At 37.9% G+C, this 15,529-nt stretch overlaps 1 protein-coding gene across 8 annotated transcripts in view; it reads left to right on the top strand.

Moving 5' to 3' along the window:
- Positions 1–15,529, top strand: part of MYO9A (myosin IXA) — a 186,014-nt gene that overhangs the window by 69,855 nt on the left and 100,630 nt on the right. For all 8 annotated transcript variants that reach the window (XM_087743837.1, XM_087743839.1, XM_087743835.1 and 5 more), the window contains exons 5-8: positions 1,255–1,354; positions 4,071–4,127; positions 8,372–8,469; positions 11,181–11,307. In XM_087743837.1, coding sequence (XP_087599963.1) covers positions 1,255–1,354; positions 4,071–4,127; positions 8,372–8,469; positions 11,181–11,307 — 382 coding nt within the window. The remainder of the gene's footprint in view (positions 1–1,254; positions 1,355–4,070; positions 4,128–8,371; positions 8,470–11,180; positions 11,308–15,529) is intronic.

Raw genomic sequence — 15,529 nt, 5'->3', positions numbered from 1 at the left:
TTTTGACTTCTATATGTGCGGATCGCGTGGCACAGATAGCTTAAAACCTGTTTGAGCTGGCACGGGGGGATCGGGGTTTTCATGCTCCTAACCCTGTGCTTCAAAGATAAATGATGCATTTTATATTTTGCTGTTTAGGGAGGAATGTACTACCCAGGGAAAATAAACTCCATTATTTTATTCATAGTCCTTGACTTACATTCTCTGTCGCCTTTATGATTCATGTCATATGGATTATTATGTACCATTTGTTTTCTTGTGCAAATTGTAAGCTATTTAATATCTAATTTGGTGGTGGTGGGAGGAAATATGGTATTTTAGTTCTGTTTTACGGTTCTTAACACATTGAAACCATCGGAAGGGCCTTTAGAAAAAGCTAAAATGATATAGACAACAAATTTAAGCAAATTGTTCTTTCCTAATTGCAACATATTAATTGTTACATACTCCTCTCTCAGTAGTGATTACTCTGATTTTAAATAAATTTGCTGCTTTTAGTTGTCTTTCAACTCTTGGCACTTCTGTCTGTGTTTCCCTTTTGAGACAGATGTTGTGCGAGAAGTTTTCTCGAATGTTTATGGGCCGTTCCCAAAGTTAAATAGCATATACAGCCTTGACAAATGTACTCTTGGGTGTTGCAAGATGATTAAACTCGGTTCCTCTTGGACAAGATCCAACATAAAAGCAAAGTTTTAATTTTAGACATACTGCAACGCTCTTAGTGTTAATCCGTGTTAGAGTTGTCTTGAAGCAAAACAGATGAGTGTCACTTGGGATGTTTTTAGTTATTAGTAATATTCAAGTATTTTGAATATTTGAGTAGCCGTAAAAATTGAAGATTTTTCTGTTCTGTCTTACAGAACTGCAACTGCAAAATCATTACCTTTTTAATGGTAATAAAGTATTAAAAATAATAATACATTCTGCATTGCAAGGAAATATGTTGTTTTGATTCTAGTAAATATGTAGGCATTGCACATGTTTCTGGAGGAAAACATGATGATGTCGGCTAGGAATTCTTTAAGTATATTCTAGAGCAGTGGATGTCCTTGGATGGAAAAGAGGGATCTCATTCTCCATTACTTAATTTAATCTTTTACATCAGTGCAAAGTGAGTATGGGCCATTTCTAAACAGTGTTCAGCTCTGAGTTTGGAAGCTGGAAGATCAGGTTATGAGGTTTACGTGTGCTTCTCTGCTTAATGCTGCTGTTTATTTTGAAGTCTAACATCTTTTTTTTTTTATTTGCCACCAGGAACTACCATGTATTTTATTACCTCCTGGCAGGAGCGAGCGAGGAAGAGAGATCAGCATTTCATCTGAAGCAGCCTGAGGAATATCATTACCTCAACCAGGTGGGAATACTATACAGGAATACAATACATGGTCTTGCCTTTTCTACTGCTGATATTTAATGCTAATAAAGAAAATGTGTGGAGTAGTAAAAATGAGTTGTGTTAATGCTTTATAGGCAGCCTTCCATTATTGGAAATAATTCTGCATTTGCAATCTGAACACCTGATAGTATGAAAAAAAAATAAACCGGTGTTTTTCATTTTTGTCCCCTACCTGGGATATGTTAAATATATTGTGTTTTTAATTGTCAAAGGAAGAAACAGTAATAATTTACCTGTTATCTGTGTAAATGTCATTTACTCATTAACATCTGTCTGCTCAGTAGAAGAAAAGAGAAAAATGTGATACCAGTAGGTCTTCAGGATATAACGTCTTGCATGAGGTAGTCCTAATTCTGTAGCTTCATGACTGGCTGTTAGCATGATCCTTTGAATTTAACAATATAATAAGTTTAATATAAATAAAAACACAGCAACCATTGAAAATGTGTGAATTAAAAATGAGTGTGGTACTACCAGTGACCAACTAAACTCATACTTTGGAAAATCTGATTTACTTGAGGTATTTAAGATACAGTTGTCCACTGATGCTTGTGAATAGGGACTTTACTGCTTTTTGCTCAAAAAAAAGAAAAAAAGGATTAGGAATATGTGGAAGAGTAATTAGGTTATACGTTGATTTTAACTAATTGCAATTTTCTTGGAGCTGAAACATGATTAGCAATAAAGGGTGATTTAACCCACAAGCTGGGGAGAAATTTGTACACGCAGTGCAACCCAAATAGCCTTTAGTCTTTCTAGAAATATAATTTAACCCTGGAATATATCTCAATTACCTGGGGCTTTTTAAAGATCTTTTTAAAGCGGGCTATCAAAGCCAAAATCTATTGTAATATTGACGACTCCCACCCACTCTTAGCAGGATCAGGAAATTCGCGCAAATGAGTAACATATTAAGATCTGAAGGCTTTTTGCTCGCCGTCTTTGTGCCTCAGGCGTTAGTTGGAGAACGTGGTGTGATCTTCACAACCATCTGTGCTGCTGTTTTGCAGTGGGAAAGTGCCAAGATCTTTTGGATCAAATGTTTCGTCAGATTCACAGGTTTTGTTGGGCAATCTGGTAGCTTTATGCTAGTCGAAAACATTGCTTTTAATTACAGTCCTCCTTTTTTTTAATAGCAGTTTAAGGGCATTAATATTTAAAGTAAAATTATAAATCCAATGGCATGTAGTGTGTAGAACTAGTAGAAATGCGATAATTTCGGTTGAAAAGTTTATTTTAATCTAAGTTAGGATGCTGTGGGCAAGTAGGCTGGAGAAGGATGCTGAGGTACGTCCAGTGGATCAGGGAAGCAGACTCTGGACTTGACCTGAACACAGCATATGGACAATAGTGATAGTCTGAATTTTTAGGGTTTTCTTATAATAATTTTTAAATTTTTAATAATTAGGGTTAGTGTTAGAGAGTGTCATTTAACACTGACAGCTATGGGAAAATGGCTCCTTGAGATGTGTTCAGGGCGTCCTTTCATGTTAAGGCTTTCTGATGATGCAGTAGCAGCTTTCCTGTGCCCCATAGGCAAAGGGGAAAAAGGAAAATAGGGAGAAAAAAGGAAGTGGAGGAATAGGGAAAGGAAACTTTGGAAACATAAAAGGGGAAAGTAATAAAAAAGCCCCTGAACATTTACAGTAGCTTCTTAAACATGTCCTAGAGAAGTCCCTGCCTTTTTAAAAGAAAAAAGAACGAGCTCAGAAATGAACCTAAGTTTTTAACTAAAAATTAAATATTAAAATTGAAAAGCTATAAAATATTGAGCAAGGCTCCTAAAGGGCAACCTGACTCAGTTCTTGAGTCAAGTGTTATTTTCTTCCTCAGCTCACATTGTGTTATGCAAAACAAACGTGCATTTTGTATTGCAGATGAGCAATAATCTGTTCAGATATTCCATCAAAATGTGCTGTTATTTCGCTGTAAATGCAGGGAGCAGGGTGGGAAAAAAAGATTTTAATTTTTTTTTAAAAGTAAATTTACTTCAACTATCCCCTGAGTTCGAATGACTTCTCCATATCTCATACCAATTGCGGGTATACCTGCCATTGCATACCCTGCAACTTGCTGAGTATTTTCTGTGCTGATTATTCACATGTATCCATTTTGAAATTAGTGATTTGCAGGATTAGGTCCTTATTTTAAATTCATTAAGAGCTCTGGTGCCACGTGTCTCTTCCTCTTGGGACTGGTCACTGACATGTCCTTTGCCTTCTCTCAACTCCATCCCTGTCTGATTGGAAAAAGATAAAGCTTTCAAGTGTTGCTTTCTAATTGGTCGCAGAATCACACTTTTCCAACACTTACATGTGTCTAGAGCAGAGGTTGAGAGTAGAAACAAAAATCTGCTCTTCAGTGTGATTTGACATTAATAGCTCTTCAGCTGTAGGTAAACCAAAGGTTTCTCCAACCGTGGAGAAAAATAAAAGATCTTAAAATCCATTAAGCTTATTGCATGAGTCTTGAAAACACTGTAAGGAATCGGAGCACCATAAATGTAAAAGCATTATAAATCTTACCTTAAAAAAAATGAATATAAGGAATGATTGTGCAGAATAACAACATTTGTTTTACTTGGAAATTTGATATTGCTGCCCTGGTTAAAGAGCAGGTAGTGGGAGTTATGGTTGGTCTGAACACTACTTAACCCAGTCTGCCTTGCTTTCAGATGACAAAGAAACCCCTCAGACAGAGCTGGGATGATTATTGCTATGACTCTGAGCCGGTCAGTACAAGTACCCGCGTCTTCTGTGTTGCTGGTGCAGGGCTGCTGCTCAGTTGAATTTGTTAGGTGCACCAAGACCAGAAAGGTCTTGAATTTGTTAGGTGCACCAAGAGCAGAAAACGAAGTCAAATTAAGTTTAACCTATTAACCTCTCCCTTCCTCTGCCCTGCAGTGGTGTCGCTTGTGTATTAGCTCGTGACAATACAGATATTTTTTCCCTTGCCCTTTTTTGGTTCCTTCCATCTGGAAAGCTTCTTCAACAGTTGGATATGGTCATCTAGTTTTAGCAAACTAAGGGGGTTTTTTGTTCCTTCTTGATATAATACATGATGATTTATGGAAAATGTGATACAGCAGCAATGTGAAAATCTAAATTCCTTTCTGATAAAACAGCAAATCAGTCTCTCGAAGCCCTAAGAGATGCATCAGGTCATAATGGTTGTAGCAGTGTATCTGCTCTCCAGCTTCCAGGGGAAAAAAAAAAGAAAACCAAAACCATCCCCCCAGAACATCTGTGAGAAAATCAAATCCTGATATTATTCAGAATGCAAAAACAATTTCTTCTCTTAAAATAGTTCTTCTGACATGATCATCCTTTCCAAATGGATCGACCCAAAAAAGGGAGCAGTGAAGCTTCTCCCCCTTCCCCAGCTCCTCCTGTGCAACCAAGTCAGAAGTGGTGGCTTCAGCTGGCGACGTGCTTTGGGTGTCTGTGTGTCCCATGACGGTCTCTGTTGGTTTTGTCTTGCACGGGGAAGCATGTTTCAGATCAGCTGCATGTTCCTGCTAATTTTGCCGTGTGCTTAATGGTTGCCAAACTCTGGCTGATACATCTGGAAGAGTAAGAGTTAATCTGTAAGCATCTTAAGAGCAAGATTTCACTGCAAAATCCTTAGGAGAGGAGGAGGGAAGGGGAATCTAACCACCCAAGGTTTAAAAATGTTCAATATTCTATTGGCATCCTTAATACATCAGCATCTTTAGAGGTCCTACAAGAGCAGGGAGTGAAGGGCAGATGCTTTTCTATATACCTTAATACACTTTACTAAGTTGCAAAGACCTTAATTGCTTAAGGAATGGGTTAGGACAATTTACCGGAGGAATTAAAATTAAAACAAACCCCAAATTTAATACCTTCTCCTAGAGGGGCCAACAATGCCCTGCCAGCTCGGGGGTTACCATGTTATGTGTCCTTATTTTGCACAGCAAAACTGCATGCCATTACAATTTGGCTTTTTAGCTGGTATTTTATTTTCCTCGGGATCATTTTCTGTGATATTCATGGTAAATCACATCTATGCTTCAGCTGATGATTCACTCTTAAGCATACCCTGGACCTCTCCCCATAACCATGGACTCAACCCACTGCAGGCGTCCAATTTATAAAGATACCCTATATATTATATCGTCTTTAAACTTCCATGGAAATCCATGGATTGCTTCAATGTGACGATAGTAAGCAGGGGACTCGCTTTTGCTGGGAAACTAATTGCCCCGGTGGAATATTAATGATTAATTTGGCCTGTGGGCATGGATTTTGTAATGCCTGTCTGCCCTAACATCAAGGAAACTCCTTTTATTTTTTTTTTTTTTTTTTTATAATTATCATCCATTTATCATCCATTAGGAAACAGGACAGAGCTGAAATACTACAGAGAGCATCTGCTTTTAAGTAGATAATTTGCAAAAGGCCTTTCCATGCAGATTAATGATTTTGGCAATTGTTATGTAAATCGTTAATTAAATTGCCTTTGGCATAGATTGTGCTACTTCTGAGTGGTCTATGGTATTTTGCTGTTGACTTGTGACTTAATTTTGGATGAGTGATGCCACAAAATGAAATTGTGTCCTGGAATGTGGAGTGCCACTAAAAGCAATACTTGGTATATTTTAAAGAAGTTTTTAAAAAGACTTATTTGCAGAATTTGCGGGTACATTATTGTCCTGCAGACTCCAGGTCCCACCTTAGTGGGTGTGAAAACTTCTCCAGGTTCTCCTTAGAGTATGTGTAGTGGCCAAGCGAGCCCATTGGCTCAGGTTTGAGTTTAGGAGGGACAACTTCTTATCCTGATATTTTATAGTGTAAATAATTCCATTGCTGATCCCTGATGATCTTAGTGATATATAGTGTAGATGTCTTTGTTGCATTCCTTTGGATAAGGTGTACAGAGAGCTTATATGTCTGTTAAAATGGGGAATTTTCAATAGTCTGTTCAACATCTCTAAATTCACTTTGTCCATGCAATATTAAGTTGTTGTCCCTGAGGACCATCGATAAAAAATTTTAGATTTTCTTTTCCAATTGAATTTCTCCAGCTTTTAGTTGAGGGGATAGGAGAATTGGGTGTGAGGAGTCTCCTACGTTGAAATAATTATCTTAAATAAGAATTTCTCCCCATAATCAGTAGCTATCACTGTAATGGTGCTATGGAGTGGGATGAAGAATGTACCACTGATACTGTTGTTAGGCTTTAAATGGGCATAGATGCTTTGAGACATGAAGCTGATAATATAAAATAACTTTATTCTATATTTATTCTATATTTATGGTTTATTCTACGTACTGTAAGGGAGTACGACTGTCTCTTCAAGTAACAGTCATCATCTTGTGACTACTCGGTACTGTTCAATTATGTTTACTGTAGTATTCCTGTAATTCTGTTTAGGGCAGACTTTCAGAATTAATTTGTGCACACTTGCTCGTGTGGTAAACATGATTTACAGACAAATGACAAAAGAAACTATGTGGGTACAGATGCTTAATTAATTGTCACTGTAAATGCAGCTGCAATTTTAAAATTATATATCTGGATTAACTTGTAGAAAGTCTCTATTTAAGTGTTAGTAAAATATTATGAGAGTTAAGATAACACTTTATTGTGTGATGCACAATAAACTAATTTTGATTCAGAGGTTGGGAATTTTTATAGGCAGCAATGGGAAAAAGTATTAAATATAGGCTACAAAGCGAGAGTGAATAATTGATAATCCACGGGGGGGCCCAAGGTGGGCCAAAGCAAAAGGAACTTGGCATTAACAGTTTATATTCTCATTTAAGGAGCATTAATTTAACTGTGTTCCTAACTATTGGTGCAGAACAATATTAGATCCAGAATGTGATAGTATTTCCCTGAAAGTATCTATGACTGCTGTCAGGTTGGGGATTATTTGTAAAACTAAACTGTTCAGACACATTAGCCTCTAAGAAATATAAAATGTAGTGGATTTTAAATTCTCTCAGTGTTTGCGTTTTTAGAAAACTTCTTGGTGGTTAGAATAAAGTTAGTGAAAAATATATTTAAAACTTTCCCTTTCCTATGCAGCATTTAATTCACTGATATTTTACATGAAATGTGAATTTTATTTTAAAACTGAATTCTTCCTGTTTAGTTATAGGACCTCCTTATGGACTAGGACTTAATGTGGAATAAACTGCCTGTAAATGTGTAATATATTTCATCTTGTTGTTAATTCACATCCTTTTTGTACGCTAATTGTCCCACATTGAGAAACTCTTGCCATACTGTTAGAATGGTGTGACTCACCTCTTGTGTTAGAGGTTAAGCCTAGGAAATAAGGATGTATCTCCAGGAAAAATTAGCCAAAAATGCTATTTTGGAAAAGGTATACCAAGACAGTCCCCTCTGAGGTCCAGGCTATTCACACCAAGGCATTTGTGGTGGAGATATAGTGTCCTTTGAAAGACCATCTCACCATGTTTGATAAAAACGCAGTACAGAGAAAAATGTTCGTGTATACAATAACTAATTATTATATTGAAATTTGCACCCTGGTTAGTTTTTCCATAAAGTCCTTGTAGAAGCAGATTCCCCTAAACAGCTTGATTTAAAAAAAATTATTTAAATTTAAAATTTAAAAAATCAAACTTTTAATTGTGTGTACTCTTTCTAATATTTAAGAAGAAAAATTCTGCCTTGCCACTGGAGCTAATCCTGGTCTTTTATGGTATTGCATATGTGTTTCTTGCTGTATCTGCTATGGTGCTGTGAAATCCCCCTGTCCCTGGGCTGGGTGTTGGGGGTAGTTAGCCCCAGTCATTCCTCATAATGTCAGTGGGGCCTCCTGGATATCTCATTTCCCTGTGCAAGATTGGAAATGTTCTGGTCGATGATAAAAGGCATGGAAGCCACTAAATGATATTTATCAAGTGTTGACTTGGCTATCTGGACTTGTTCTGATCTTAATTTCTTTCAGTACTAAATCTTTCTGTTTGAACCCAACAGGACTGTTTTTCCGTGGAAGGGGAGGACTTGAAGCATGACTTTGAGCGGTTACAACTGGCCATGGAGATGGTGGGGTTTCTTCCCAAGACTCGCAGGCAGTGAGTTTATTTTCCATCATTCAAAGATTGTATTAGCTAATATAACCTCCATAATCAGTGAGATAATTCACCTGACTTGAGCTGACGTAACTGTTGTGCTCTACATAATATATCAGGCTGGTGAGAAGGAATAATTGGTGAGACACTGGAAGGAGGTTGCCCAGAGAAGCTGTGGATGCCCCATCATTGGAAGTGTTCAACGTCAGGTTGGACGGGGCTTTGAGCAACCTGATCTAGTGAAAGATGTCCCTGCCCACAGCAGGTGTGTTGGACTAGATGATCTTCGAAGGTCCCTTCCAAGCCAAACCATTCTGTGATTCTATGAATAATGACAATTGACCATTCATACAATAAAGGAGTAAGCAAAATTTAAAGATATCAACAAAATATGCCTATCATTACTGTAGTTAATGATTCTCTTTATGCAAATGGAGCATTGGCAGGAAGTTGGAACCTTGAAGTATTTTTCAGCCATTCATGAACAGTCATGCCTTACTCTGCATATCATGAATTCAGATCCTGGTTTAATCAGAAATGCTGAACATTAGTCATCATACTAATCCTTTGCATACAATTGCCGGTTCTGTAGACTCGTTTCCAGCTAGCCTCCGTTCACTAATTCACTGGAAGTGCTGGCTGAAAAACTGGACTTCTTATTTGGGTTGCAATACTGCCTTGCACTGACTGCAAGGAATTACATGCTTTACAAGGGTCATCTTCAAGTGAAACCACAAAATAATTCCTCTTGTGTTAATCGGTGGCTTGAAAGTCTCGAGTAGGTTTGAATGAATTTGACAAATATGTTACTAAGGTTAGTAACAGGCATAGAAAAATAAGTGTTTAAAAAATGAGTGCTCAAAATGAGTATGATTTTGACATCATAGGTATTGCTGAAAAGCACATCAGTAGCTGGAACACAATGAGAAATCTTGTGCTTTTTTGAGTCAAAATGTTTAATAATTTAATGAACATGGTTCTTACTGTTTGAAATCCTGGAGGTTTACGTGGGAACAGAGAATTACTGCTGCTTTGTACTAATGACACTTGAAACCCTATTAATCACCTTGGGTAAATGATGTCTAAGATGCTAACATATAAGTTTTTTTGGTTGTTTTTTTGTTGTTTTGTTTTTTTTTTTCAACTGGTTGTATTACCTCCTGTTCTTTTAAACATCATTTTTCTTGCTTTTTTAAGATGTATCTGAGCCAGCAGTTAGAAGCCCTTAACTGTGAGATGTTGTCCTGCTTTCCGCTCCAACAAGGAATTTTCACCCAGCTGAGAATCTTTCTCACAATCTCATCCTTTATCCCTACCTTGTAACAAATGAATTATGAAATTAAGACTGCTTTTTCTCTATCTGTTCCACACACATAGATATACCCAAGTATACATCCTTTAATGCAAGTATGTTTTATGTCAGCGTAGTTCCTTATCTTTCAAGAATCAGGTTTCAGTGACAAGGTTTTTCTAAAGCCTCTTTAGGCTGCAAGGTTGCAGTAGAATAATGGAATTTAATTGACAGAGTAAAGCCATCAGTCTGGACTGAGCAGAGTTGGATGTCACAGTAAATTCACACTTTTGATTTACTGTGCAATAACTTTTCTTGGTGCACAAGTTCTTGTATTTCTCCTAGAGAATTTTGCCTGTCAAAAAATATAGCGGATTCTTCTCTATACGAGCAAATTTATTCTCCTTGGTGTGGTACAACTGTAACACGAAAGAGTAGCCCCCTTCAGCTGAGTATAAAAAGGAAGGACATTTTAAGTATTACTATACTTTTATAAGTGATTGTTTATAGCAAAACATGGGGTTTCACCTTTGCAGAAACAGTTACAGAAGAGAAATGTTGATAATTGCATCCCTGTAATTCACGATAACGAATTGGTATCTCTATTTTAGAGATAAGGAAGGACTGGCTTGGAGAGATGAAGGTCTGTTGTGCAGGCAAGCTGGTGTCATGGCTAGGAATCAAATTTGATTGTATTCATTTTTAGCTCCCCGGAGAGTGCAGAAATAGGGACAAACAGAGTTTTTTGCTGAAGTCAGCCATGACTCGATAGTCTCAGAGCTACTTTTTCAGAGGAGGTTTTGTTTGGTTTGGGTTTTTTTTTGAGAGGAGTGAGGATATCACTTTAAAATTATCAAATTAAAAAAAATTGGCTGGATAAATTTACTTGAAGTGTAACATCTTTTCTCTGTCTTAGTATGCTTAGATATTATAGAAGCTTTTATGCTTTTTTGTATAGGTTTCCTACCTGGGACTAGATCACTATCACTAGTAGGTGATAAATACATGTGCCAGGGGACTGAGAAGGGTCACTTGCACGGCTGAGTCCAGTCTCCCCCTTAATTTAGGCAGCTGCATGACATATTTAATCTGGATATCTAGATTACTCGAGAATGTCTTTTTCTTATAATATGGGGTGCCATTTTGTAACTGTGGGTTTGATGTGTTAAATAATTTTCAAGAAAGCCGTACCAATGCAAGTTTAGTACTTGACTAAGTGAAACTATATTTTACATGAGGCGAATTGGATGCTTAATTTGAGGAAACATTTAGAGATTTGGGACATAAACTGTTTCAGATTGAAAATTAGAGGAATGAATCAAATACGAAGGTGGTACTTGGATGTTTGGGGATGTGGTTTGCTTTTTCATTAGCTTTAAGCAAAAACAACCGAGTGAAAATGAGTTCTCTTTATTTTCTTTAGAATTTTCTCTCTCTTGTCGGCGATACTACACCTGGGTAACATCCGTTACAAAAAGAAGACTTACCGGGATGACTCCATCGATATTTGTAACCCTGAAATACTACCTATTGTGTCGGACCTGCTGGAGGTAAGCCTTCACTTTCCATCCTGTAATGTTCACGCCTGATGAGCCACCTCTGTTTTATAATAGAATTTATTTCCAGTTTCACTGAAGAGTAAGTTCTCTTGTGTTACTGTTCATATGGGCTGTTCATGTTCACCAGTGAGAAGTTATAAAGATTTTTTTAATGAGGTTTTTAATGTAGGTTTTTTTCCCCTACTCTTCAGCTTCAGGTTTAATTCACTGAAAATACCGTTTCTGTGATTAAAATTTCAAAGATTGCAAACCAGTTCCAGGTGGAAAGCAAACCTGCCATTCAGTACGATAGTTTCTTCAGTCGCCAGCCATCAGCTCCCTCACCAAATTTCCCTGATGCTCCTGAAATCTGTTCCAATATTTGTATAAGAAATTGGAGCAACTGTAAGACCATCAGCCCACTCTTATGGTTCAGATGGTGGCTGTAGGAGATGCTGAGCTCGCTCCCCATATTTTGCTGTCTGTTGTTACCCTGTCAGCATCCACAAAGACTGTATTAAGGATGCTGGAGAGTGCATCGCATCCTTTTAGTACCCATTTATGGACCTATTATCCACGCATTTATCTAGTTCTTTTGTGAACCTCTTGATGCTCTCTGCTGTTTAAGACCCTTTACCAAAAGCACTTTGTCCTCTGTGAGTCACTGCTGTGCCACTATCATTTGGGAAGGGTTCGTAGGTCTCAGCCTGGATGGCCCAGGGCCATATCCAATTCTGTAAATCAGTGCAAAAGCACTAAGTTCTTAGGAGAGCTGCTCTGTTAGTCCAAGCAGGTTATGAAGCTGTGGCATTACTTTTTAATGATAAAAGTCTTCATTTCAATGAGCCAACTTGTCCTGTGCTTGCCTTATGCATTCAAGAGCTGAGCTGAACACCTCTTGACATGGATATAGGTGGCCAGAAGCTCTCCTTGCTGTCTCACTTTTCTTGAAATGCTCTAAACCACTTGTAACTCCAAAGGATACTGAAATGTTATACTTGTAGTTGGTTAAAACAACTGTTATCTTTATGCCTTTGTACTCGCTGGATGGTGTGGAAGATTAATTTTTACTGATTTTATGATAGCATCAGAAGATAACTCGTCATTTTGTGTACACGTGATGGTCTTCCCTTTCCTTCCCTTAAATAACGGTTGTGCTATCTCACTACCTAAATAACTCGGGAACTGGCTCTCACAGGTTTTCATAGCACTTCATTAATGCTTTGAATTTAGGGAGGGGAAAGCTTCTGTAAAATATGGCTATAAGCAGCTGGATGCTCTTTGCATCTTGGCCTTGGAGACTGCAGAAATAACCAGAAGGAAAATATGAGTTTGGAGGAGAATGTTGATCTTACCCTGTTAAAAATGGCCATAGCGAGAGCGCCAAGTCATTTAAGAAGTAATCATTTTTTAAAAAAACTTTGAATAAGAGAGTGACTTAGAGATCTGAAAAAGTTCCAGGCTTTGGGTGTTTGCCCTGACTTTCTTCTGCAAACAAACTCTTCTGCAACATCTGCATGCTGTAAGGTACCGGGTTATTTTTTGCACGTGGACCTGTGAAATGATGCATCTGTCGAGCCCTATAGATCCAACGGTGGCTTAGTGCCATGGTCTGGCACAGCACAAAGCATGGATACCATGCTCACTTGCAGATAGTGTCAGCAATACATTAAAAAAAAATAAACAAAAATTAACTTCACCATTTTGAAAAACCACTAGAATCTGGTATAGCTGAGCAAAGTGATAGATTTCTGTTCATCTTTGTCATTCTTTAGCAAGCTAAATGACCGTATACAGCATAAAATGCTTGTTAGTTAGATCAGGATGATGCAGATCTCGGGTGAAATACATTGCTGGGTTTGGGCAAGTGCTGTTGCTTGTCCTTAAAGTTGCATTTACATGGTAATTTATCCATGGAATTGGAGACATTGGTTGCCTCCAAGTGTAAAGTTTCCAATAGACCCACTCCCCAATCAGCTGAAATAAAGCCAATCATCTCATTTTCAGAAGAGGCTTGGTTTTTCTTTTTGAAATGCTGAACCTTTGCAGACCTGAATAGATCTTTTGTCATACTTACTCAGTTTTGACCAAAAGGACTAAAGGGTTCAAACAGATGAAACATCATCACAAAGAACATCCATTGCACTTTATTCGTTAGTTACAACTCTCCCAATTAAGTATAGTGAATTCTTCTCAGCCAGAGACCAAAAATATTGGTTGAAACATTTGACACTGTATCTTGTCTCATTTGGGTAATTGTTTTTATTACCTTTTTTTTTTTTTTTTGTGGTCACTGAACAGTATACAGTTTTGCTTTTCACACCATTGTTGCTGAAAATATGAATTGGCTTGAAAAAGTTATTAATCCCCTCTCTAGATCTTGGCATTACTTGCTAAGACTGAAAAATCATCTTGGAATAAAAATAATATTAGTTGACAAATAGTTTAACTTCTTTTCATACAGCCACTGGACACTTGGCAGGATGGTCTTGAGCATAGCAAAATGATGCAAGAAACCAGCTCTGCTGTGATCTGATACTTGCAGGCAAAGATTTGGGGAGTGGTTTGGTTTGGGTTTTTTTTCCTTAAATGACTCGCTGGATTTGTTCAGTCAAGGATTTGACATGAAAAAGAAGAAAAAGATCCAACTGGACTTGGTGGAAAGGCCCTGAGAAGGAGGAGCTGAATCCGGCCATCTCTGAGACCAGCCAAGAAGAGGGGATGCAGAGGTTTTGCTGCACAGCACCGATGGGGTGGTAGCCTTCATGGGGAGGAGAGGACCAAACAGCCTGGCTGAAGTGAAAAACTTAGGCAAAGCTAAGGTGTTTTCCCCCTCCAAAGGAATGTCTGGCCCAAATTATCATGAGCTTAGCTGGTTTATGTTGGAGCCTCTGAGCCTCTACAATTGGGGGAATTTCCCTGCTGCAGCAGTTAATGCAACAGCACTGAACAACTGTCCTTCCTCTGTATAACAAGATTTGTGTCCCTATAAAATGAAGCTAATATGCCGATTTTTTTAAGGAATCTGGGAGGAGATGATGATCTGCAATGAACTTGATTTTTCTTAGATACCAGCAATCCCATTCAATATGGTTTTGGTTTATTAAAACATTCAGACCAGCATTTGTTGAAAAAGCAAACTGCATTATAGGATTTTGGCCAGACTCTGCAGATCATTGTTTCATTTACAGTAAGACCCTGATTCCATTTCTGTTTTTTTCAAGAATAGACATAGTGTGTGGATTATGTGAGGCTTTTGGCAGGTTTTTCAGGGCCTTTGTTTAAACTTTGCTGAAATACTGTGCCATAGCATCATGTCAAGGCTGCCTGATGGATCAAGCAGACATGGAGTCCTGTGCAAGTGCCGCAAATACCACAGGTCCTCTGCAGAAATTGTAGAGGATTGTGTAAAGCTGGGGAGAACTTCTGTGTTTGTGGGGAAAAGCCTGGAAAGGCTCATTTGTGGGCTTATTAACAAAAGTAATCTACTAGAAATGATCTAGTGTCAGTTGACCTTAAGAGAGACTATTTTTTTTTTTCCATTAGAAGAGCAGGAACATTTTAATTGTGTACATTTACTAATACTGGAAATTATTTCCATGGATGGAGCATTGAGTAAGGAAGGCAAATTCTGTCTTCGCTCAATGGAGCAGTTTTATATTCAGTTTTTAGGCTTAGGTAACCAGCCTCAATGCGAATAAAGGTAAATATAAGTTATCACATGTCCTAAATTAGTTTTGCCAGATCTTTTTGCCTTGATGATGTTAGCTTTTGGAACTAATGTCTACCTCCATGAGAGATTTATGTGCTCAAGTTCTTTTTCCCCTAAAAAATTGTCTTCAGCTTCTCAGAGGGATCACAGATGTTGTTCTCCTCATGTGATAAACATTTTGGAAAGTAATTGGAGAGCAGAAGGGAGGTGAGGATTATGAGGCAGCCAGTGCTTGCATCCAGCCTTCTCTTCTGGATCTGTTTTCTGGATGAAGTTTTGGGAATCACAGAATCATAGAATGGTTTGGGTTGGAAGGCACCTCCAAAGTTCATCTAGTCCAACACCCCTGCAATGAGCAGGGACTTCTTCATCTTCATTGGATGTGAAGCTCCAAGCCAGAACTGAAGTCAGATAACTTTCTGGTTGTTTGAAAGAAAGTCTGAAGAAAAGGTTCAGATCTTTTTCAAGAAGAACTGATAGAAATCTGAATTTGTTTTCTGTTACTCCACACCAGGTAGCTTT

Source organism: Nipponia nippon, unplaced genomic scaffold, assembly GCF_047370975.1.
Source record: "Nipponia nippon isolate SJK-2023a ecotype South Korea unplaced genomic scaffold, ASM4737097v1 scaffold_9, whole genome shotgun sequence".
NCBI classification, from domain to species: domain Eukaryota; kingdom Metazoa; phylum Chordata; class Aves; order Pelecaniformes; family Threskiornithidae; genus Nipponia; species Nipponia nippon.
Note: the sequence above shows the minus strand (reverse complement) of the source record. Positions and strands in the feature narration are given on the sequence as shown.